Source organism: Oncorhynchus mykiss, chromosome 24, assembly GCF_013265735.2.
Source record: "Oncorhynchus mykiss isolate Arlee chromosome 24, USDA_OmykA_1.1, whole genome shotgun sequence".
NCBI classification, from domain to species: Eukaryota; Metazoa; Chordata; class Actinopteri; order Salmoniformes; family Salmonidae; genus Oncorhynchus; species Oncorhynchus mykiss.
Window position 1 is genome coordinate 10,142,591 of NC_048588.1, and position 25,510 is coordinate 10,168,100.

At 43.4% G+C, this 25,510-nt stretch overlaps 3 protein-coding genes and 1 long non-coding RNA gene across 12 annotated transcripts in view; 1 reads left to right on the forward strand and 3 right to left on the reverse strand.

Moving 5' to 3' along the window:
- Nucleotides 1-437: 437 nt before the first annotated feature.
- On the reverse strand, nt 438-10,504 carry LOC110503705 (heterogeneous nuclear ribonucleoprotein L). 3 transcript variants are annotated; one of them, XM_021582172.2, is made up of 14 exons: nt 9,109-10,503; nt 7,195-7,313; nt 6,517-6,754; nt 6,339-6,424; nt 5,885-5,981; nt 5,711-5,783; nt 3,008-3,043; nt 2,513-2,584; nt 1,941-2,212; nt 1,724-1,845; nt 1,376-1,577; nt 1,208-1,265; nt 1,011-1,118; nt 438-902 (listed from the first exon to the last, which is right to left on the reverse strand). In XM_021582172.2, exons 1-14 carry the CDS (start codon nt 9,316-9,318, stop codon nt 844-846), a joined length of 1,752 nt encoding a protein of 583 aa, XP_021437847.2. In that variant the 5' UTR covers nt 9,319-10,503; the 3' UTR covers nt 438-843. The 3 variants fall into 3 exon arrangements, with proteins under 3 accessions (XP_021437847.2, XP_021437849.2, XP_036817046.1); XM_021582174.2 differs by lacking the exon at nt 3,008-3,043 and having other exon boundaries at nt 9,109-10,504; XM_036961151.1 differs by lacking the exons at nt 2,513-2,584; nt 3,008-3,043 and having other exon boundaries at nt 9,109-10,504.
- LOC110503706 (serine/arginine-rich splicing factor 7) lies at nt 9,700-16,552 on the reverse strand. Of its 7 annotated transcripts, none has more exons than XM_036961153.1 (8): nt 16,334-16,552; nt 15,530-15,750; nt 15,140-15,322; nt 13,092-13,160; nt 12,974-13,015; nt 12,726-12,770; nt 12,466-12,603; nt 9,700-10,135 (listed from the first exon to the last, which is right to left on the reverse strand). In XM_036961153.1, the coding sequence occupies exons 2-8, from the start codon at nt 15,748-15,750 to the stop codon at nt 10,084-10,086; spliced, it is 750 nt and encodes a 249-aa protein (XP_036817048.1). In that variant the 5' UTR covers nt 16,334-16,552; the 3' UTR covers nt 9,700-10,083. The 7 variants fall into 7 exon arrangements, with proteins under 7 accessions (XP_036817048.1, XP_036817047.1, XP_021437851.2 ...); XM_036961152.1 differs by having other exon boundaries at nt 15,530-15,777; XM_021582176.2 differs by having other exon boundaries at nt 15,530-15,758; nt 16,334-16,548.
- On the forward strand, nt 15,679-18,341 carry LOC118944010. The gene is made up of 2 exons (XR_005039297.1): nt 15,679-15,814; nt 17,372-18,341. It is a non-coding gene; the product is annotated as an uncharacterized LOC118944010 (long non-coding RNA).
- Nucleotides 18,304-25,510, reverse strand: part of LOC110503317 (sodium/calcium exchanger 2) — a 102,537-nt gene continuing 95,330 nt past the window's right edge. The window contains exon 13 of the mRNA XM_036961149.1: nt 18,304-23,948. Within this exon, the coding sequence (XP_036817044.1) occupies nt 23,572-23,948 (377 nt within the window). The 3' untranslated portion in view covers nt 18,304-23,571. The remainder of the gene's footprint in view (nt 23,949-25,510) is intronic.

Genomic DNA, 25,510 nt, shown 5'->3' on the forward strand with positions numbered 1-25,510 from the left:
TGAGCGCTGATCGGGTAAATAATGGTATTGCCATTTGACTAAATCAACTCGAGAGTAAGGAAACAAACGAAAGGCGCAGTCGGTCTAACGTGACTTGTCAGTTGTAGTACGGCAGCTAACTGGCTGTCAAGTATTGTTTTTCAAAGCTAGCCTAATGCAAAAAATATACAGGAAAGCAGACAACGGTGTTCACTATTACTGTGAACAAAAGAACCCATGCTGTAAATACGACAATCTCAATATCTGTTCCATTATTCTAGGCGCCGTAACATTTGAGTTACGGGATGGAGAAAGGCTTTTTAAAAAAAGCATTCCATGGGGCAGGATAGATTAGCGTTTCTATCCAATTATGGGGGAAATAATTTAACAGAACAAATACAGGATAACGTTAGAATTCGTACAATAGTTGTTAGTTGTATAATTGAACAACCGAATTGTTAACTGGCAATCTGGAATAAAGTTCCTTTATTGAGGGCTCTCAAAAGATACATTACTTGAAATTGATGTTTTCCAACCAAATAAAACACTCCTTCCTCCAAATACAGACTTGTAGAGGCATGGTACTGAGCAGGAAGAGATAAAACAAAAAACACACGGAGTAATAAAAGATGCAAAACAATACTTATACAAAAGCCTTTCCTTATTTCATCCATCAGGAATAAAAACAATCTACTTTACCAGTTCACACAACTCGATTTTATGAGCTCAATATCAAATAAGGACAAACCGATATGACTGCGGACAAACTCATTAACTGCCTAAAACAGACATGGTCAAAATAGGGGTGAAGACTGTAGGGACGATGGTTTGATGTGGAACATTGTCCATGATTGTGGTGGCTGTTTAGGTTGCATGCTGAGCTGTAGAAAAGCACAGCTTGAGGGTGTATGGGTACGGGCCAGCTGAAGAGACAAAGACGGAAGCTATTAGAAAACAGCAATCACCACCCTACACCATTTGAATAAACAGTGAAATTACTTTATATATAGGCTTAGTGCTTAAACACTTACTTGCGTTCTTCATCTGGTAGTGGTTTATCATGGACAAGGCTTCCATGGCGTCGTTGATCGACTCCCACTCCAACAGCCCTGAAGAGCTGCGCTCACCTGGACCTGCACCTAATAAGACAGCCCAACTCAGTTTAGCACCACTGTCATGCATACCAAATAGTATGTGGTTTCAAAATGACATTAAAATGTACACTTACTCTTTCCCGTGAAAAGTTTGATGTTTGCAGGGGCTTTGACACAAACCTCTTCACAGATCTGAAAACAACAAGGCAGCAGTCAACTGATGATTTGTTTTGTAGGCACATTGGGTCTTTATTTCACTGCTCCCTACATACAATGGTTCATCAGCATGCTTTGGGGCTCACCTGAGTGAAAATCTCTACGGACGAGTCTGGCTGGGCGTTGAAGAAGTGCAGGACGCTGCTGGGGTGCTGAATGCGGTTCTTGGCAGCCTGTTCTGGGGAGGTGAAGCGGTTGTTGCGGGAGCCGTGGAAGTCCTTAAAGCTGGTGCTGCCGTCCTCCAGCTCGTAAGACTGTCCGGGCATGATGGCCTGCTGCTTAGACACACTACAAAGGGAAAAGAGCATGAGACGGAACTTGTACAAGCCTCACAGAACAGTCACTTATTATGGCAAGAGGCAGCGAATAAGATTAAGCACTAACTTTACATGACAAGGCACTGAATGAATAGGCATTTCAGATATTCATCTTACCAGACGTTGAGCTTCTGTCCAAACAGGAAGTTGTTGTTGAGGTGAGTGATGGCCCGATCCACAGCGTAACAGTCTCCCATCTCCACCATGGCTGCTCCTGGCTTACTCTTCATAAACTTCACCTGAGGTAGGGGACCAGATATATGGAGTCACTCAATACCAGCAGGCTCTTGTGGAAATAACTGATATGGCTTGCCTCCTTTCCCTCCACACTTACCCGCTCCACATTGCCGTAGAGACAGAAAACGTTGAACACCTTATCTGCATTCATCTTGGCAGGCTCCAGACCGTAGACCATGACTACAGGGGAGTCTGCGTGGGCACTGTACTCGCCGGGGGGTGGAGGGGGAGGGCCGTAGCCAGGTCCCCCACCGTAGCTGTGTGCCCCCCCTCGTCCCCTCATGGGAGGACCCATGCGACGGCCCTCGCTGTAGTGTGGGGGGGGCGGGGGACCATAACCGCTTTCGTCATATCCATGGTAACCACCAGCTGGGAACACAAGGGACCACAGGCTCAAACAGGAAACATGGCTTGATAGGGATAAAGGGTAGACATTCCAAAGTGGTCAATTTCACCATAACGAAAACATTTGGTTTTGATGAAAGGTTGGCACATTCCATTAGGTGAGCTAAGAAAATGTACCACACCACTTCGCTGCCACTGCGGGGTACCCATTTTTAGTCATACATTTTTACCCACCACCGGCACTTTGCAGGTGAATTTAGGGTGAGGAGAGCACTACAAAAGGGCCAGCCCGTGTGCGCCCCCCCCCTGGGCCTAAAGCCTTACCGTACTCTGGAGGGTGGTCTCCCAGCAGAGCCGGCGCTCTCACACGCTTGTTGGGGTTGGCACTCCCATCTTCTGAGAGGTGATGAAGGCAGGAGGCAGAGGAAGGAAAAAGAGGGGAGGAAGAGCGATAGATCATTTGGAAAGAAACAGGACAACGCAGCGCAGTAGCGGATGTTCAATTAGAATTAAGGAGAGCACACAAGACAACCTCCACATCTAGAGAACGCACACTAACCACTGAACAAAAACATCTCCATAGTATATCTACTGCTGCTTCAGTCATGGCATTTTGATGCCAAAGGTTGGATAAGTTTCTATGACAAAATGAATGTTAAATCAACAAACTTATTACTACAGCTAAGAATGAATTAACAAATGCTAACAAGTAAACAATCCTGAACTCTAGATAAATCCTCCATTTTAAATGTTTTAGCATATGGTATAAGGGAGAACGAGGTGGGTGAGAATGAAGCCAACAGAAATCTGCAAACACACCTCCAGCATTGCTCCCATTGCCATCAGCTTCTGCATCTGTACAGGTACACATCTCATACACATTAAATTCAGGCCAGATTTAACATTCACCCACACATGGATAGTTGATCAAAATTAAGAAAAGCATCACTGGTGCACTTAAAATCGGACCGTTTCAACATTCTACTATTTAAACTATTTTAATACAGTCAGTCCATTATCTCCATACCGTAACTAGGATATACAAATACGTCACATTTCAATTCTACCTACAAGTCTCGAAACATTTAAATGCTACATATAGCCCCTTAGTGGAGAGCCACCCAAACACCAGCTTTATTCAGACAAGTCATTCAACAGAGGACAAAATGCCCACAGGGAAAGCACAAGTCCCCTCCAAGGGGAAATATGGTGTCACTGAGAACAGGGGGAGTGGAACACCATATAAAATCAGAAAAATAACAAAAATACCTTCAAGGACGACAATATCACAATATATTTTTGAAGACATCCCGAGTGTAAGAAATGGAACATGTGTCGTGTAACAAACTGGGGATCAGTTTACTTACAGCATGGATATATTGGGGGACAAAGATTGAGGCCGGAGACACTGGCTGTTATTTGGCAGTGGGTCCATTACTTCTCTCCGTGTTCATTTCATCCTTTCACTCCACTCCCCTTTGGATGAACATTTCCACCTTAGTCGCATTTCTGCCCCTTTTTTGTGGCAATTTCCATTGTGGTTGGTGGTCCACTCTCCAAGTGTCTTATCGAACACACGCCAATGGCAGGCCGTAAAGCAGCCATTTGGCACATTTCAGACCTGGGTCCTCATTAGGCGCAAATTTCCAGACCTGCGTCACATGGAAGGTGTTACACAGGTACTAAAAAAGGTCAAATTTCCACAAAAGAGCTGCATTCAGAAAAAGATGGAGAAACTAGACAGGGATGCATGTTGCAAGAACAGTAGAGAGAGGAAAGGAGGGGGGAAAGAGAAGGGGCAAAACAGAACACCCGACTCCATGAGGTATGCATATATGAGGAGAAAAATATGGCCTGTCTGAATGTGCGTATGCTTGTTCATGTTTGTAGTGTCTTCATCAGTTGTCTGTTGTATTCCTTCCCATGTGACTGGCTACAGCCTGACAGTGACGGTGCGAATCATCTATGGAGTCAGTGCGGCAACAGGAGTGGAGGGTTTTGAGTAGTGTTTGATATATTAAACACCAGGAGCAGAGCACAAGAGAGCAAAACCACCTGCACCACCAAAGACAGGCAGGTACAGAGAACAGGACAGGGCTGTGTAGTCTTGAGCAACTGGTTTGTATCAGTATGGTTCATCTGTTTTGTGTTTGTGTGAGCATGCTCGTCACTACAGGTCTCTGGATGTTGTCTTTATAGGGTGGGTCTCCTGTGGATGTGTATCAGGTGATGACTTGCAGGTGAGACCTGGGTGATGGCGTGTTTCAATGTGTCAGGCATGTCTTGCTGGGGTCTCAAAACTGGGAGGGTGTGGAAAGCACAGCTTAGTGCCAATGTACTAGCAACCAAACCCCCCATGGAAAATGTGTCATGCCATAGAAAAGGTATAGGGGATGTCTTCGTGGCTTTGGAGCTATGCGGTTGCAAGTGGATGTGTCCTTATTGACGTAGGAGCGGTGAGGTTGAGGTGGTGTTGAGAGTAGTGTTGATGGCAACAATGTGTCTCCGATGCATATATGGAAATGTGTTGCTCCAAGGTATTCCGACGAGAAGCTAGAGTGGCTTTTGTTTTGCAGTATAGTCTATGCTTAAAGTAGCCTGTATAGATGAACAGATCTAAACATTGGCAAGTGCACTGGGAATGAAATGAGCAATTGGCTGTCAGTAGACCCAGCTTCACAAGAGACTCAAGTGGGTATCTATGCTCAGGCTGTCTAGTCTTACAACTTGATGTATCCATGGGCAGTGCATCAGATTGGTTGCCATGGCAAAAATAATACAGATCACTCAGTATGTATAAGTATATTTTTACACAGGCATAATGTCACTGTATCAGACACTGCTGAGAAGCCATCAAGCAGATATTCAGACAAGAATGTATGACATGAATGGCTCAGTGGTGAGATTTACAAGCAACATTCTAGAATGCTTCCTTCTCTCACAATGAATGAGCAAAAAAATGACTGCTTCGTCAGGTAGTTTTATTACATTCCCAAGCTTCGGTTGCAAGTCAGTCATCTCCAAACTAGAAAAGATGCATGCCAGAACTCACGGGACCTTGATTTGGTACCCTTGGTGCCCACTTACCATTAGATCTGATAGCACTGGGTTAAGGAGGTCACTTTTTTACATTTATTTTTCCTAAATAGGTGTACAAGTAAAAGCCTTGAGCAATAACTAGTCTCTAGTGAAGAATATCTGGCCATTCAGCTGCTCCTTTCATCCCTAGCGTGTCTAGCTGTGCGACGGACAGTGTATCATCACTTCAGTTATAATGCCACTGAAATGGAGCCCAAGACAAGAGTTAACTGCTAAACCAATATTACAGCTGGTGAGAAAGATACCAACCCAGCCCTGCGACCATTTGAAGGAGTTGGATATTGAGCTGGTTAAAGGAGCACTTCCTGTGCTCAGTGGCATTACCCCTGAAGGTCTACCACCCAACCCCCCCTTCCCTCCCCCACAGTGGCAGTAAGGGTGCTGGTAGTGTCAGCAAGGACCACAGATGGCTGTATGCGTTACCTTGACCACCCAGGTTGGGGTTGGTGTAGTCCCAAGTGTCCTGGTCATTCTTGAACACATTGAGACGAGTTGGCTGTGGGAGAACATACAAATTAATTCCATCAAAGCATTTTTCAGTCCATTTCATGGAACACTAGAAGCTCTTCAGCGCTATGGATGTGCATGTTCCTCTACCTTGGCATATTCGATCTTCAGGGTGCAGCAGCCAGAGTAGATGTCTGCCCCGTTGAGGGAGGCCTTCGCCCTCTGTGCACTCTGCACCGAATCAAACGTGTTGGGAGTCAAGGAAAGGACATGCAGACTACAGTTCTGAGAACAGCACCTCACGCAGACACCATAACACGTTCCGGTAATTCCGGCACTTATTGCTTTGTGCTAATAATTTTTTTTTTTTTTTTTTTTTAAATATAAAGAATTCAGGTAAATAGTCTATCGATCATCACATACAGTATGTGCTACAAACAAATGACATGTTCCAGAATGCAGATTGCTTGACATGGTATGTAGAGACAGTGTGTCAATTTAAAATTCCATAAGTTTTAGTTTCACCCAGGATTACCAGAGAGCATGCAACTGTTTCACAAAACACCTACATTTTCAACAACAAAAAACGAGCGGCAAAGGATATTCCACCATGGCCTGAACACCATTCTTCCGGAAGATGACAATCCTGTGGACAGGGCCGCAGTTATTGCAGACCGTGTAGAGCACATCCTGTAGACAAGTAATTCACATAATCAGAAATAATATTGAAGTACACAGCACAACAAAATCAACAGGTTAGGTAGAGGTGGCCCGCACTTTACCGTGGTAACGGGGTAGATTGGGTTCATGATGGTGAGAAGTAGCACATTGTTGACACTTCTAGAATCATCCGGGTCGCCTGGCCGGGAGATCTTCTGGCTGGTGGAGTAGTTGACAAAGGCTGGGTGCCCGGAAATGTAGATCTGGTTGTCATTGGCATACGTCACAGCAGTACACGACCCATTCAGATCCTCGTACTCAACCAGGGCTTGACGCTTCTTGGGCATAACCACCACATAGCTGTAAACAAAACAGTTATATTAATGGAGGACGCATAACCAAGTCAACAGGACACCGTTTCTTTACTTGCTTTGCTTACAGACCAGAGGTGACCTAGCCTCCCCTGGAGTGCTTCTGGGTGAGCTGGCTTTTGTTTCAGCACTGCTCCCACCCACCGGATTCTAGATGCTCATCGGGAACGGCAGCTGAATCAATTGTGTTAGAGGAGCTTCTGGGTGTGCAGGCTTGTCTTCTGAGTTAAAGATAGCGATCACCGATTTAACAGTAACCAACTATGAATGGTTGCATTGTGTGGAGCAAAATTTTGACCGTGAAATGTGTGCATTGTAAGTGAAGTACGGGCAGTCTGCTTCTGCACGAGCCATTTTCCCGTTGTCGTGAAGAAGAAACATGCAGATATTTTTTAAAGCAGACAGTTACTCAATGTGCATATTCATCACCTAATAGCTCCAAACTCCTGCAGAGCCTCCACAAGGTCAGCCTCCGTAATGCCGTCCACCAAGCCCCGCACATGCACAACTGGAGAGGGAAGCGTCTTATGTGGGTCATCATAGCCCTCCTGCAAAAAAGAACAGGCCCATTATCTCCATCTCTTCATTCAATGACTCAATCATGGACACTTACAGACAGTTGTGGCTGCTTCTCATAATGCATTGTTGTCTCTGCCTTCTTGCCCCTTTGTGCTGTTGACTGTGCCCAATAGTGTTTGTACCATGTATTATGATGCTGCCATGTTGTGTTGCTACCATGCTGTGTTCATGCGTTGCTGCCATGCTGTGTTGTCCTCTTAGGTCTCTCTTTATGTAGTGTCTTGTCATGTGTGTGTTTTGTCCTATGTTTATTTATTTTATTTTTAATCCCAGCCCCTGTCCCCGCAGGAGGCCGACATTGTAAATAAGAATGATTTCTTAACTGACTTGCCTAGTTTTTTAAAAAAAATTCAAGCAATAAACTCATGTTTCCCGTTTAGCTCATAGCATGCTTTATAAGAATTGAGGACTCCAATGTATGTAGCTAGCTGACTAAACTCAACTACACGGTGAAATAAATTGAGTTGAGACCAGGCTTTGCATAATTCAGCACCGACTACATTGATTCATCAAGGTCAATATTTAAAAATATTTACAAATAAAAACTATGAAAGGCTATGGTAGCCATGCCCTGTGCTGTTGCGTGCTGAAATCCACACTAATCCAATAAACGTTAACCAAATACAACCACCGACTGTGTCCATTGAATCTCAACGAAAGCCGGTTATCGTTATTTGATATTTTTTTACGTATGGATTCCGACAAAGGCACGCAACCACAGAGGCTAAACACAAGTTATTTTATTTAACTTGGCAAGCCAGTTAAGAACACATTCTTATCAACAATGATGCATACACAGGCCCAACCTGGACGACGCTGGGCCAATTGTGCGCTGCCCTGTGGCCTCCCAATCACGTGATACAGCTTGGATTCGAACCAGGGTGTCTGTAGTGACGTCTCTAGCACTGATATGAAGCGCCTCAGACCGCTGCACCACTCGGGAGCCCGAGTTAAATCGAATAACAATTTGTTAACTAACTATCCTTGTTAGATAAAATAAAAAACTTGGTCAGAGCTGAATTCCACAAAGCCTGCTTTGCTAAACTACGTTGGCGGAGTTCAAACTTCCTTCACCACGGACAGCTATTAATGTGTAATGTCATGAAGTAGGGGTAACTATTCAGTTTAAACTGTTGGGAATATTAGTGAGGAAATGTATTTTGTTATCCCTAATATTACGAGAACATGGCCCCCGATAAGGTGCATTTCGAGAACGTTAAACATTTTACTGGCTAAAGTAGCAAACTAATTAGCTCGCTAACTAGTTACCGACTACATCAAAGAACGAGTCAATAATGCATCTTACTAGGTTTATTTCAATTTAACACACCCACTCGTGTTCGTTGCTTGGCAAAACGAAACCGCTAAGCTAGAACAAAGCAATAACGCTACTGCTAGCTAACGTTAGCTACTGTATGATTTGTGGCGTGGCCTGAATTGCACTCTCCCATCCATTCAAACGGAAAAAAAGGCCAGCTAACGTTAGCTAGACAATTGTTGGAAAAACAACTAGCTAGCCAGTTAGCTAACTAGCTACATTGAGATCTGTTTACTCCACGGACAATTTAAGCTAAACATACACACAGAACGAAAGGTTTAACATCGTGGAACAAGGGAAAGCGAGCTAGCTAACGTTGCTGGGTGCAATATATTTTTTGAAACGCCGCGTCATGAGTATGTGAGATTGTTATTTAAAGAGTACATTGCAATGCATGTGCTTAAATGCATTTTGCTATATCACAGAAATCAGCGTTCATCATTTACCGTTGTCATTCCGTCGTTGGTTTTTAGTCTTTTCGTTGCCCTGCCGCCTTCGTAATAACGGCCTGCCATAGCCATGTTGTCCCAGTTAATAAGGTTGGTAGCAGCGACCGTATGAAATGGACGGGAAAGTATTGAGACACACACATGGGCCCGCCTTGAAGAGTCCGCTGCGGTTTCCAATTGGCCTAAAAGGCACGTCAATAACGCCATCACCAATTTATCTTATAGTCAGAGCTCAAACCACTACTACTGTATTGATCTGTTATCTGTAAAAAATAAAGTGAAGATCATCTTTATTTCTACAATAAATACATTTTCAATCCAGGCGAATGATCTAGGTGGTTACAGCTTTTTGAGAATGGACTTTAATCAGCAAGGTTGAAAAGAGCCAAGATTACAAATATGCCACAGCTAAGGGCTGTTTTTATGTACGACGCATTAGGTGGGGTGTAAGTTTGAAAACGAAAACTTATTGACTGCAAACCATTTCTCATGGCAAACATACCATGTCATTTCCTTTTTCACTATAAAACGTCTCCATGTAAGACACATTCTGTAGATGTTCCCAATGTTCAAAAGAATAATACTGAATTAATGTGTCGATTTATTCCAAAATCTGCCAGTGTCATAAAAAAGGGAAAGCAACATTTAAAGTATCTTACAGCTCTTTAACGCAATGCCACGCTGAATATAGTAGATAAGAAATAATAACAAATACAAAGTTGTGGTTCACAAATCCCACTTCTGAAATTAGCTATTTGAACTGTTTTGACACACACAAGAGCCATTTTAGGAATGTGACATCATGTAAGGGATGCATGGTTAGATATGAAACTAATCCTGTAGAGTGTAATTATACAGCATCAGAAAGGTAGGGGTAGATTCTAATCAATGCAGGGAACAAAGACAAAACAAATAGCTGCAAGGCTAAAGCCAGTTGGTCGGAGGGGGATGGGGACGAGTTTAGTCTTCAAATCAATCTTCCCCTGGGGTGGGGCTCTTTTTCTGGCTTGGAGATCTGGAACGACTGAAACAGACAGAGAATGGTGTAAGAACAGGGCAGACACAGCATGTCCAATCAACAGGCAGCCCGGCCGGCACCCATCTTGTCCCAGCATGTCCACTCAACTAGCCCAGCACCCATCTCAGAACCAATCACAGCTCCAACCCTGCTGGCACATAATCAGTGGTGTAAAGTACTTAAGTAAAAATACTACTTAAGTGGTATCTGTACTTCACTATTTATATTTGACAACTTTCACTTTATTCCCAAATAAAAAGTACTTTTTACTACATTTTACCTGACGCCAAAGAGTACTCATTACATTTTGAATGCTTAGGAGGACAGAAGAATGGTCACACACTTCACACACTTATCAAGAGAACAACCCTGGTCATCCCTACTGCCTCTGATCTGGCAGACTCACTAAACACATGCTTCGTTTGTAAATTATGTCAGTGTTGGAGCTTGCCCCTGGCTATCCGAGTCATTTTCTATGAAGGTCTACTTTTACTCAAGTATGACAATTGGGTACTTTTTCCACTACTGCCCACAATGCACTGTGTCCCACTACAACCAGTTTGCCTTGCTCAGGACACGTTATAAATACAACACATTACAGCTACACTGGATACCGCCAACATCCACTAATTATAACATGTAGGGAGGGGTACCCTAATTTTGCATAATTAAATCAACAAGTGAAAGTACCAGAGGTCAAGGAAATGAAGGAGCTGGGTGTTGAGACTGGGGTGTTTTAAAGGGGGTTTGAGGTGATAAAACCATCCCTTGCATTTTCACACAATGAAACAAAAGACCATGGTAGGATCTGAACTAAGAATTGCATCCAAAACAAACACTGACCAAATAAAATAAACTTGCCTTTTGCAAGCACACGTCTTTAGAATCCTACCTCGATATGGTAAACTATCACCTATGTGCAGACACTTATTTAAAACCCAAGGGAACAGTGCAAACATTCAAATAGGTTGACCTAATATACAGTATCAGGACAAGCACCATCAATGTATCTACATTCCCCCTAAAAAAAAAATCCTACACTTATCACTACACCCAGGATAATATGTATCCAAAGATAATATTTAACACTCATATACCCACCCACAGACAGACATACACACACCTGTGGATTTGGACAGTGCATGCTCTGTATAGTTGAATGTTAGTGTACAGTATGTTAGGGAGTATCAGACTATACGTCTGCGTTCTGATCATGAAAGACATTGACTCTTGGGTTTTCATTACCTTTGGAGACAGTGGCAGAAACAACATGTACAGAGTAGCGACGGATTCTAGAACTCGAAGACACACTCGGAGGGTCTTGAAGTCTGATCTCTTGTCAGCTCTCCTTTCTCACCCTCTCAGAAGCTAATCAAGTTGCCGGGCTCGGTAGGGAAGGGGCCTTAACTTGTCGACTGAACTTGGCTCAGCGTTCAAGTCTGTGGTGCGTGGGTTCTGGGAGGGAGTGTGGTGGGTGGAACAACTGTGTGTACGCGCGTAGGATGGATGTGTCTCGTCAGAATGTTCATCAGGCGACCTCTTTAACCAGCACGGCGCAAGCTGATTTCTGGTCAGCCCTTTTCACCCTCAGGAAGGACGTTAACACAGCAAGGATGACCCTGGTCAGTGCTTCTGCAGTCGGTCGACTCCCCACACTCTTTAAAAAAAGGCCTGATGCGATTGGTCACTGGAGTCTGATCACGACAGATTTCTATTTTGGGTTTTTGAGGTTCTCTCGCCCTCTGAAGCTAATCAAATTGAGTCTGGATCTGAGGGAGAAGAGAAAAGAGAAGAGCCCCGCTCCCCCAGCCGTCACCCAAACAGCCTCTGTTTCTCAGGAGTATAGGCTCATTAGCTCTATGTGCAACTCTCTGAAGCTAATCAAGGTCTGGCCTGGTCATTCTAGGAGAGGGACCTCCAAGAGAAAATAACATTAAAATCAGGTATTTGGAAAAGATAAAGGGGGTGGGACGGTGTTCCTCACTCTAGCTTGGGGTGTGTTAGAGTCCCTGACTATTTCTTTCCCCTCCCCATCTCCAGCAGTAGCCATCTCTCTGATGAGTTGTCGCTCTTCGGGTGGAGGCTGGTCTGAGGGGGCAGCTACCCACGACTTACCTGATCACACCTAGCCCTGTCTAACAGATAGCAATATACCTAAACTTAAGCTGAGTGAATGTGGAGGGTCATCTCTGAAAAATGTGATTAAAAGAGGGAGGGGGGGGCTTCCAGCACATTTGCAAAACAATATTCCAAATCATCCAAATGAAGTATAATTAGCAGTATTGTACAATATGGGCTACAAGGCAAAGACAATAATTTTAAGTCATGGCATTTACACAGTACAGGAGCAGCTGTGAAGGTATGGGTTGACGAGGCAGAGAGCTAACCTATTCCTCTTATGGCTGGGAGAGCGGGATCTGGAGAGAGAGCGGGACGCCGAGCGCCCTCTGGCCCGGGACCCTGACCGAGAACGACTGCAAAAAAAAAAAAAAACATGGGAGCAAAAACGCAGGCACCCCAACTTCAGATGGGATCCATGGACAGGACAGCTTTCAAGAGGAAATTATTGTGCAACTGTAATACACACGTGGTTTACCTCCTAACAGATGTCCTGGACTTGGACCACACAGGGGAGCCGGACCTAATATGGAAGTGGGAAGTGTTTTAAGTGTTTCAAGAAAATGACCTGTTTTGAAGCTAATAGATAAATTAAATGAAAACAATCATATGATTATGTTTGCAGGAACAACAGGCTTGCTCAGAATAGAAATGTAGACTATACTTCCTATGACAATAAGAAAAATGCAATGTCATCAGCATGCAAAATTAACCGTAGACAATTACCTCTTCCGATGTTTGGGATAAGATTGGGAGCGGTGCCTGCCTCTGTATTGTAGGAGAGAGATCAGTATCAGCACAGGGAGAGGTTTGAATGACAGTAGCAAAAACTCTGTTTACTTACCGGTCATTGCTGCGGGAACGGGATCGATAACGGCTGCCACGTGACCTGGATCCGGAACGAGACCGCGATCTGGAATACAAGAAACAGGATGTGATGTCTCTAATACAGGGTTTTTCTGTGAAAAGACATCTATAAATCACACACTATTTCTACTTCATTTGGATCGGAGGACAATTTGGCTCACAGGAGGACAGTCAATTTCTCATTTGGGTCTCGAGCTGAAAAAGTTTAAGGACCCCTCCTCTGATATATTACCACAGTATTGAAATACACTGCTCAAAAAAATAAAAGGGAACACTTAAACACAATGTAACTCCAAGTCAATCACACTTCTGTGAAATCAAACTGTCCACTTAGGAAGCAACTCTGATTGACAAATCTCACATGCTGTTGTGCAAATGGAATAGACAACAGGTGGAAATTATAGGCAATTAGCAAGACACCCCCAATAAAGGAGTGGTTCTGCAGGTGGTGACCACAGACCACTTCTCAGTTCCTATGCTTCCTGGCTGATGTTTTGGTCACTTTTGAATGCTGGCGGTGCTTTCACTCTAGTGGTAGCATGAGACGGCGTCTACAACCCACACAAGTGGCTCAGGTAGTGCAGCTCATCCAGGATGGCACATCAATGCGAGCTGTGGCGAGTAGGTTTGCTGTGTCTGTCAGCGTAGTGTCCAGAGCATGGAGGCGCTACCAGGAGGCAGGCCAGTACATCAGGAGACGTGGAGGAGGCCGTAGGAGGGCAACAACCCAGCAGCAGGCCTTTGTGCAAGGAGGAGCAGGAGGAGCACTGCCAGAGCCCTGCAAAATGACCTCCAGCAGGCCACAATTGTGCATGTGTCTGCTCAAACGGTCAGAAACAGACTCCATGAGGGTGGTATGAGGGCCCGACGTCCACAGGTGGGGGTTGTGCTTACACCCAAACACTGTGCAGGACGTTTGGCATTTGCCAGAGAACAACAAGATTGGCAAATTTGCCACTGTGCTCTTCACAGATGAAAGCAGGTTCACACTGAGCACATGTGACAGACGTGACAGAGTCTGGAGACGCCGTGGAGAACGTTCTGCTGCCTGCAACATCCTCCAGCATGACCGGTTTGGCTGTGGGTCAGTCATGGTGTGGGGTGGCATTTCTTTGGGGGGCCGCACAGCCCTCCATGTGCTCGCCAGAGGTAGCCTGACTGCCATTAGGTACCGAGATGAGATCCTCAGACCCCTTGTGAGACCATATGCTGGTGCGGTTGGCCCTGGGTTCCTCCTAATGCAAGACAATGCTAAACCTCATGTGTCTGGAGTGTGTCAGCAGTTCCTGCAAGAGGAAGGCATTGATGCTATGGACTGGCCCGTCCGTTCCCCAGACCTGAATCCAATTGAGCACATCTGGGACATCATGTCTCGCTCCATCCACCAACGCCACGTTGCACCACAGACTGTCCAGGAGTTGGCGGATGCTTTAGTCCAGGTCTGGGAGGAGATCCCTCAGGAGACCAGCCGCCACCTCATCAGGAGCAAGCCCAGGCGTTGTAGGGAGGTCATACAGGCACGTGGAGGCCACACACACTACTGAGCCTCATTTTGACTTGTTTTAAGGACATTACATCAAAGTTGGATCAGCCTGTAGTGTGGTTTTCCACTTTAATCTTGAGTGTTACTCCAAATCCAGACCTCCATGGGTTGATGAATTTGATTTCCATTGATAATTTGTGTGATTTTTTTTGTCAGCACATTCAACTATGTAAAGAAAAAATATTTAATAAGAATATTTCATTCATTCAGATCTAGGATGTGTTATTTTAGTGTTCCCTTTATTTTTTTGAGCAGTGTATAAAGAGGACAGCATTGCCCCTCAGCAGTTGAGACGAATCCAACCAGGTCAGCATATTGTCTGTGCATAATTGTTTCTCAATAACATAGTGACATTTTTCTCAAGCTTATTAATACTGCGATGTAGTAAGAACAATGTTGTATAAAGGGAAAACTTTGCAGAATTATGACTGCTACCGGCAGTATATCAGAGGCAGCCAGCAGATATTGGGCAAGAAGAATACCTGCTCCGACGACCTCCACCCCTCCTGCTGAAACGGTAGCAGTCGTAGGCATAGTGGCCCCTGTCCCCACAATGGTAGCAGCAGTCTTGAGAGTCAAAGTGGTGACGGCTGGGGAGGTCATGTTTGGTCTTCCGTGACATGCCAGTGGACAGCTCCACATGGATCCGAGAGCCGCACAGCACCCTGAGGTAGGGAGAGAGGGAAGAATATAGTGATAATAGGGTATGAAAGAAAACATGTAATACTGGGCAACATCTGCAAGATTATGGCCTGAATTACAACAATTCATATCCCAAAATGGAACACACACCACTTCAACCAAAATATGTATAAACTGATGTGAAAACATAATGGGCTGTTAGATGTGTAGGTCAATATAAAGTTACTTACTTTCCATCCATGCCTTTAACTGCGTCCTCTGCGTCACGGGCATCCTCATACTCCACAAAGGCGAAACATGCGGGTCTGGCCACCCAAACGCTGCGTAAAGGGCCATAGTAACTGAACGCCCGCTCTAGCTCAGCCTTAGCAGCACCGTTGACGAAGTCCCCAACATAGACCTTGCAATCGGTGTTAGGCGAAGAGCTGTGAGAAGACGAGTGATATGACATCTTCCCACCTGAGGAAATAGGGAGAAACTGTCAACATCCTAAATGAACCAGTTAATTAGCTAAAGTTAGTTAAAATTGAGCTGTGCTTGAGAGTATGAAGCTAACTAGCTACTAATATAAATAGCATAGCTAGCTAACATTAGCTATAAATAAAAGCTACCGGGGGCGTAACGTTAGCACAAGGGTAGCAGGCAAAAAAACAACTAGCTAGCCATGGGTGTATTCATTACGGATACCGTTTAAGAACAAAACGGAAGCTAGCAGAGCAAAATAATAGTTTATATTGGACAAATTCAGGTAGGTCCATCATCGTTTTGTTCAATTTGCTTTCATTTAAGAAACGTTTTGCAACGGGAACGGCGTAATGGATACACCCAAGCTCGCAATTTTAGTGAATAACGGGGTATTAACTATCTCTGACAATGTTTCTTCCTTATTATAGTGTTGCTAGACATTTTATCGCCAGTGACACTCAAATTAACCATAGACGATACAGCTAGTAAAATAACGTTACATCTTCCTTACAAAACTAGCTAGCTACACTAGATTCGATTTCAAGTAACAATGGCGTCCGCACGTTTACCTTTATCCCCACAGCTCCGCGATTGATTTATCAGTCTCTGCTCAATTTACAGAAATAAAACATGGGCGAAATGTCTTAAATTATTTCTTATTTTACAGGATTTTAAATTCTTCACTAGCCAACAAACATTCACTGTTCTGTCAGACTACCCGTGCAATGATGCACTTGCGCAGTAATGTGGCCCACAACAGTGTGTTGTGTTGTTTTTCTGACATACAGGTTTGAGAGACGTCTTGAGTTTATACCTAAAATGTTCCAGATATGTTTTAATTTTTAGATATGCTGAAAAAATATAAACGCAACATGTAAAGTGTTTCATGATGTGTAATAAAAGATCCCAGAAATATTCCATTCAGTAAACACTTTACAATTTGCACAATATTCCATGCACACAATCTTATTTCTCTCTAATTTTGTGCTCACATTTGTTACATCCCCGTTAGTGAGCATTTCTCCCTTGCCAAGATAATCCATCCACCTGACAGGTGTGGCATATCAAGAAGCTGATTAAACAGCATGGTCATTACACAGGTGCACCTCGTGCTGGGGATAGTAAAGGACCACTCTAAAATGTGCAGTTTTGTCACACAACACAATGCCACAGATGTCTCAAGTTTTGAGGGAGTGTGCAATTGGCATGCTGACTGCAGGAATGTCCACCAGAGCTGTTGCCAGAGATTTTCATTTCTCTACCATAAGCCACCTTCAACATCATTTTAGAGAATTTGGCGGTATGTCCAACTGGTCTCACAACTGCAGACCATGTGTAACCACTCTACTCTACTCTGATCATGCTGTTCAGTCAGCTTCTTGATATGCCACACCTATCAGGTGGATGGATTATCTTGGCAAAGGATAAATGCTCACTAACAGGGATGTAAAAAATGTGCGCACAAAATTAGAGAGAAATAAGAGAGATTATCAGGTCTGAGACGAGCCACCCGGACAGCTGATGAAACTGTGGGTTTGAGCAACGGAATAATTTCTGTCAGACACCATCTCAGGGAAGCTCATCAGTGTGCTCTTCCTTCTCACCAGGGTTTTAACCTGACTGCAGTTTGGCGTCGTAACCAACTTTAGTGTGTAAACGCTCACCTTCGATGGCCACTGACACGCTGGAGAAGTGTTCATGGGACTAACCCCGATTACAACTTTACTGGGCAGATGGCAGACAGCATGTATGGCATTGTGTGGGCGAGCGGTTTGCTGATGTCAACGTTGTCAACAGATTATGGTATAGGCAGGCATAAACTACAGACAACAAACACAATTGCATTTTATCGATGGCAATTTGAATGCACAGAGATACTGTGATGAGATCCTGAGGCCCATTGTCGTGCCATTCATTCACCGCCATAGCCTCAGGTTTCAGCATGATAATTCACGGCCAAATGTCGTAAGGATCTGTACACAATTCCTGGAAGCATACTCATCAGACATGTCACCCATTGAGCATGTTTGGGATGCTCTGGATCAATGTGTATGACGGTGTGTTCCAGTTCCCTTCAATACCCACCAATACCCAGCACAGCCATTGAAGAGGAGTGGGACAACATTCCACAAGCCACAATCAACAGCCTGATGAACTCTATGCAAAGGAGATGTGTCCTGCAGCATGAGGTGAATGGTGGTCAAACCAGATACGGACAGGTTTTCTGATCCATACCCCTTTTTTTTGTTTTTTTAAGGTATCTGTGACCAGATGCATATCTGTATTCCCAGTCATGTGAAATCTATAGATTAGGGCTTGATGAATGGATTTCAATTGACTGATTTCCTTATATGAACTGTAACTCAGTAAAATCGTTGAAATTGTTGCATGTTGCATTTATATTTTTGTTCAGTATATAATGAGAGAAAGTCTTGAACATGCAGTGTACTCAATGACTTGTAATGTAAGTTGTTATCAATGTCGTCTGTGACTTGTTTTCAACTTGTCATGCATAAAATGATTACACAGACACAGTAAGCGTTGAAAATAAATAAACTATATTCAATAAGGTTAACTTGAGTTGATTACATAGTTGTTTTTTCAGAACACATTACACCTCATGCCATTGGTTCTCCAAAACAAGTTTCATTGTTCTTTTCCTTTGTTTATCCTTTCATAAAAAAAAGTAATATAATTTTCAAATAATTTATTACAGTATTGAATAAATGTAAATATCACATATCTTCTTTTAAGTCAGTCACTATTCCATACAAATGTCAGGCAGAGAGAAAGGTTCACAGATAAAACTGCACCAAGGACACATTGAAGAGCAAGACCTGGGGTGGTTCACCCCAATACAGAAAGTTGAGGGGCACGAACACAGACACAGAAATATCAAACTCCAACAAACTGACAACCAAATGATCAGAGACATTCAGACATAGACGGGAAAAGTCGCTTTCTTTTCACAGCTTTTATAGGTGGTGAATAAGTAAGTAGACTGTTAACACGTAATCAAAGAATGACAATTCACCTGCTGCTCGACCAAGTCGACATTGCTCAGTTTGTTGCAAGCGTGAGCAGACCACGCAAGCAGCCACACAGGCCAAAAACTGTTTTGGGATAACCCGATCCAAATGTAAACCTACATGTCCTTAACAGACCATGCTAACACACAATGTTCATGCATTTGCACATAGGATGGCATTTACAGCACATAAAACATCTTGGAGTGATATCTCATCTACAGCAATGGCAAAGGCCAGATAGGTAAATAGAAGTCATCGAAACACTGAACATTGTAGACAGTTCAATTCAGGAAAAAGTATGTCATAACCAACCCAATGACCACAGTAAAGGCCCTGTAAAATGTCATCCTATGTATAGCAACCCTGAACAAACTGACAAGGTTCATTGGAATGTCCATTACAAATTTGTATGTAAACATGCTAATCTCAAGTGAATGAAATAAATCTGTATGTCGGTTGGCCGAGGGCGCAACAAACACTGGAGAAAATAAGTGTTTCACTCCCCACCGAGTGAGCCCAGTTGACTGCTCATTAAGATGAAAGCAAAGAAGAGTCAGCTTTATATTGCACATTGCTCCCACTCTCTTTGAAGCATTGGAACGGTTCAAATGGTTTGCTTCAAGGAGCCGTTGAACAATAAAATATTCTTAATAAATATAAATAAATTAAATAATCTGGGCAACAGAAATGTACATGTAGTTTGTGCTACATCAAATGACTAGTTCATGGGGAAATTTGTCTTCAAATTGGACAATTAGAGAAGTATCAAAATGTCTCTTTATTACCCTCCTAGACCGTTGGGTCTACATCTATGGTGCTTCCAGCATTATCAACATAATCTGAAGAGACGTTTATTTAAAAAAATTGACAAAGACTGGGGGAACACTGAGGGCCAAGGTAACTGAAATCTTTGTTGATATTATATATGTTATACAAGCAACAATGGGCATATTTATACATGACTATTCTCAAGAGATCCTTTACTATTTGAATCAATAAATCTATAGTTTTGAGGGGGTCAATTTGTTTTACTCACTTAACTTCCAAAATGTCATTACCTTTTTAATCCATTGTTTGCTATTGTAATATTTAAATGTTAATCACTCACTGGTTGTACTGATTGACCACTCTACAGTTCAACTAGAGTTCCAAGTATCCTGAACTCTAAAATAAGTGGGGAAAACTCCCATACGATATAACATCCGTCTCTAGTATTGTGCAGCATATTAACTCAAGAGTCTCACTGCGGTGTCCTATTTTCTCCATATCCACCTCAGAACACCTGGCAATACTGAGATAAACCCACCTCCATTTTGTGTCAGCCTTGTTCTCTTCTGTTATTCAACATGTTTTCTTAGCGACTCAGTAAGTCAGGTGATTGAACCACATGTAAGGACCATGGACAGTCTTGTAACAGTTCACTACCCCTCCCCATCTCCCACTATCTTATTAATTGCACTTTCATCTCATTGAGATTGGGGCAGGGGTAACAATATATTATATGGTAGAGTCAGATCCAGAGTAAATACAGTATCGCTAAGTTGATCTTTCAAGAAGATGTCATTTCAGTTTGTATGTAGTCATATTAGCTCTTGCTACTCTTCTTAACTCAGTAGTAGAGATTGCTGACTGGTTCCACATATTGCACACTAATCAATTAGGTTTCTGATGCCCACTCAAAGCACACACAAGACAAGTCAAATTTGACTAAATAGTAAGTACTAGACTTTAAGGCATTAAATGGGTATGATGCAGAATTACAGTAGCGACGATCAGTAGTTACTGAATAACAGTCTGTAGCTGATGAGAACGCACCGTTTGAAATGTAATCTGTCAAGCAAACGGGGAGGTTTGGATTTCAAAAGGTTAAAAAAACCCCAGAAGAATAGGAGCATTTGAACCAAAACTGTTGGACAAATTGATGTACTGTAAGCCTCACTCCAAAATAAGATCATTTATACGCCATGGTCTTAAGTGCTGATGGTGGGCCAGTGTTGCTGTATATGGGGCCAATTAGCTGGGGTTGGGTTGAGCTGATCTCAGGGCAGCCTTTACTGTAAACAGGTGAGGAGCAGAGGCAGTCTGCATGCTCTTCACAGGTCTGGCTGCAGCCTGGACCTTCTGCTTTCTCACATAAAAAGACACAAACACTATTCTCTTGTCACCACCCATGCATTATAATTTTTTTGTCCATGCCGGTGCTGTGCTGTCACCATTATTCTGTCATGTCATGCATCTCTACCCAGTATTCCACCGCAGAGGGTTTACAAGCCCTCCATACCTAAAAAGGTGCTCCGCTATAGTATCACAAGTATCACAAACAAACAACGTGTTTTTGTTTTTTTTCACAAATATTGACAGATTTCGATTGAATGAACAACAATATAAACATCACGGTACAGAACTCGGTGGTCCTGAAGTCCTACACAGGTGGCCAATGTCCTCACATAGGATAACTTTTGGACCAAACAAATGCTACCCTCAACCTCTCCACCCCTCTCTGCTTTTACCTTTTCATCCACCAAAGAACGATGAATAGTTACTGTCCACTGAGCAAGCGTGGAGCCAAAGGGATACAGTATATAGATGTAAAGGTTTGACTTTATACCTGTATTCAGGTAAAGGATTGTTTTTGAAAAGTATACGTCAGATAGCGAGCGATACACTCTTGTCGTAGCATTCTACATTCTAGGAGATTGTGTCGCTTTGTGCTGTGCTTCAGTGGATAGTAACTCACCCTTGGACAGTAACATAAAATAATATTTACACCATCAACGTGCCTGCATTGCTAAATCATCATTTCACTCTCATTGTGGTTGCGAAAGGTCATTCAAAATGTACAACGTCTCAAACATGATGGTGATGGAGGACTCTACTGTCTGCTGGAGTGGAATGCAGATCTATGATCTGAAGTCCAGTGAGACACAACAGTAAGAGCCTCAAGAGCTGGGTGTGAGACTTTCGTTATTCAGAGTCGTGCCTCCAGAAACTCCGTCTTCCCTTCATTCAGAAGTCCACAGATGAGGAGGCACATTTATATTTAATCCCTCTGGATCGACTCTATGTTAAAGTTCGATGGATGGGGATTGTGGTTATGAGAAAGGATGATACCTCATCTCGGAGCCATAATTTACACAAGCTACCTGCAAAAGTCATTTTCCTGTGTAGTAAGACAGTGGTGACTAGTTTCTGAACCCCATGCATTATATATATTATTGGCCACCCCATCCCACCATATCTGTAGAGAAGCCCCTCTAACAAATACATATACACTCCTATTGTATTTACACCAACACAGAATTGAGAGCTTGTTTTAATGTCATTCGTAATACCCACTTCCTCTGTATGGGAAACCATACAGTAACTGCAACTTGGGGCTTTCAGTTTTGTTGTTGTTGTTGTTTTATCTCCCATTGCTAAATGTAAACATCCTACTCATTAATCAACCATTTTCATGGTGCTCTGTCATAGCGACTGAAGATGGACCCATTCCACTACTACGCAGTGGTGTAAAGTAACTTTGTAAAAATACTTTGAAGTACTACTAGTTTTCGGGGTATCTGTACATGACTATTTTTTGACAACTTTTACTTGTACTCCACAACATTCCAATTTTTTTTTTTTACTTTTTACTCCCATACATTTTCCCTGACACCCAAAAGCAGGACAGTAATATGGTCCAATTCACGCACCTATCAATATAACACATTATCATCTCTACTCGCTCTGATCTGGCGGACTCACTAAACACAAATACTACGTTTTTTAAACGAAGTCGGAGTTTTGGAGTGTGCCCCTGGCTGTCCGAAAATAAAAATAAATAAAAAGAAAATTGTGCGGTCTGGTTTGCTTAATATACGGAATTTGATGTCTAGCATTTACTTTCACTTTTTATTTTTACTCAAGTCTGACAATTGAGTACATTTTGCACCACTGTACATTAAGTACATTTAAAAGCAGATACTTTTAGAACAAGTAGTATTTTACTGGGTGACTTTTACTTTTACTCAAGTCATACTTGATACTGCTTTAAGGCCACACAGACATGGATTGAGTCGAGTGGATCGAGTCTGGTTCGCCTTCCCTGCAACGATGATGGAGCTACGGCCCACCCTGCAAAACACACGGCACTCTACCCTGCTTCAATCAAAGCAGTCTGGACCCAAAACCATGTTACGCAGTCAGCCGGAATGAATAGAATGCCACTGCAACACTTAGTTTCTACACACCTGTCTCTTTCTCTCCTTCACTCTCCCTCTTTTACGACATGCTGGTTTACATTCTGAACATGCTTCCTTTGAAATCTCTCCAGTCTTACTTCCTTTGTCACTTCCTTGACCAATACTTTCTTTTCTCTCCTTCTCTTCCTCGTTTGTCCAGTGAGTGTGTATAACCCTTGAGTGTGCAATAGGAGGTTGATGTTAACTGGGTGTCATCCAGGATCCAGGCCACACGTAACCTGTGTGGTGCCCTTGTTACAGTGCTGTATGTGTGTGTTGGTCTTGGTGAGAGACCACGTGTGCATTTGTTTGTGCATGCATGTAGTTATATGTACAGTTCATGTTTCAGTATGTGTGTGTATGTGTCTGTATGTAAGTGTGTGTGTATGTGTATATCGGGTATGTTTACAGATCCCTTAGGTATTAGCGATCCAGTGATAATGACCAGGTCCCAACCTTTGGCCTGGGCCCTGTCCTGTTGTAGATGTGTGTATTATAATAACTATAATGAATATCAGTGTTTTGACTAGTAGCCCTGTCTCTGCTCTCATGTGTCCTCTAAAAGCCCTCTATGTGGCAGTAGGCCTCCAGGCTGGAGAAGAGGACATAGAGGAACCAGAGGCCCAGGAAGAGGAGGCTGGTGATGATGCGTGCTGTCCGCGGCCCGCCCAGCTCCCCCCCGATAGAGGGCCGCCGGCGGAACAGCAGCACGCCCATGCAGATGAAGGCGAAGCTGGTGAAGAGGGTGACGGAGAAGGCCAGGGAGCCTGGGTCCACGCGGAACTCCTTGCCCTGCACCTTCCAGTAGACGGCCGCCACTGACCACGCCACCCCGATGCCCAGGAACACGTTGACCGCATTGCTGCCAGTCACGTTGCCCACCGACGCATCAGCGTGCTGGTCCTGCGTGGCCGCCACCTTGCTGGCAAACGTGTCTGAGGAGGGAGGAGGGGAGGTAGGGAAGGAGAGAGAGATAAGTGAGAGAGATAGGTGAAGTACCTGTCATCACAGCTGGTGAAGAGGCTGAGGGAGTAGGCCAGGGAGCCCGGGTCCATGCTGTTGTCATTCCTTGTAGTCACACCACACACACACGCACACACACAAGGATTTCACTAACTGGACAAGCTGCAAAGCAGGAATTTCTGCTATTTCACTCTGAGTAATAGTATACTTTTTTTTTTTTACCTTAACCCTATTACCTTGTACCGAACCCCTCATTAAATGAGGAATGGTTGTGGTATTTAAATGACATTAGGAGATACAGTTGGAGTCTGAAGTTTACATACACCTTAGCTAAATACATTTAAACTCAGTTTTTCACAATTCCTGACATTTAATCCTAGTAAAAAGCCCCTGTCTTAGTTCAGTTAGGATCACCACTTTATTTTAAGAATGTGAAATGTCAGAATAATAGTGGAGAGAATTATTTATTTCTGTCATCACATTCCCAGTGGGTCAGAAGTTTACATACACTCAATTAGTATTTGGTAGCACTGCCTTAAAATTGTTTAAATTTGGTCCCACAATAAGTTGGGTGAATTTAGGCTCATTCCTCCTGACAGAGCTGGTGAAACGGAGTCAGGTTTGTAGGCCTCCTTGCTCGCACACACTTTTTCAGTTCTGCCCACAAATGTTCTATAGGATTGAGGTCAGCCATCTTGCCACAACTTTGGAAGTATGCTTGGGGTCATTGTCCATGTGGAAGACCCATTTGCGACCAAGCTTTAACTTCCTGATTGATGTCTTGAGATGTTGCTTCAATATGTCTACATATTTTTCTACCCCCATGATGCCATCTATTTTGTGAAGTGCACCAGTCCCTCCTGCAGCAAAGCACCTCCACAACATGATGCTGCCACCCCGTGCTTCACGGTTGGGATGGTGTTCTTCGGCTTGCAAGCCTCCCCCTTTTTCCTCCAAACATAACGATGGTCATTATGGCCAAACACTTTTATTTTTGTTTCATCAGAAAGGAGGACATTTCTCCAAAAAGTACGATCTTTGTCCCCATGTGCAGTTGCAAACCGTAGTCTTGATTTTTTATGGTTTTGTAGCAGTGGCTTCTTCCGTGCTGAGCGGCCTTTCAGGTTATGTCATTATAGGACTCATTTTACTGTGGATATAGATACTTTTGTACCCGTTTCCTCCAGCATCTTCACAAGGTCCTTTGCTGTTGTTCTGGGATTGATTTGCACTTTTCGCACCAAAGTACGTTCATCTCTAGGAGACAGAACGCGTCTCCTTTCTGAGCGGTATGACGGCTGCATGGTCCCATGGTGTTTATACTTGCGTACTATTGTTTGTACAGATGAACGTGGTACCTTCAGGCATTTGGAAATTGTTCCCAAGGATGAACCAGACTTGTGGAGGTCTACAATAATTTTCTGAGGTCTTGGCTGATTTCCCCATGATGTCAAGCAAAGAGGCACTGAGTTTGAAGGTAAGTCTTGAAATACATCCACATGTACACCTCCAATCGACTCAAATGGTGTCAATT

Coding starts and splice junctions, on each gene's coding strand:
- LOC110503705 (XM_021582172.2), bottom strand. CDS start 9,318: ATGGCGTTATTGACGTGCCTTTTAGGCCAATTGGAAACCGCAGCGGAC. Junction 7,314..9,108: donor CCAACGACGGAATGACAACG/GTAAATGATGAA, acceptor TCTTTTTTGCAG/GAGGGCTATGATGACCCACA. Junction 6,425..6,516: donor CAATCTACCCCGTTACCACG/GTAAAGTGCGGG, acceptor ACTTGTCTACAG/GATGTGCTCTACACGGTCTG.
- LOC110503706 (XM_036961153.1), bottom strand. CDS start 15,750: ATGTCATATCACTCGTCTTCTCACAGCTCTTCGCCTAACACCGATTGC. Junction 12,771..12,973: donor TATCCCAAACATCGGAAGAG/GTAATTGTCTAC, acceptor CTTCCATATTAG/GTCCGGCTCCCCTGTGTGGT. Junction 10,136..12,465: donor CACAGCTGCTCCTGTACTGT/GTAAATGCCATG, acceptor TGTCTGTTTCAG/TCGTTCCAGATCTCCAAGCC.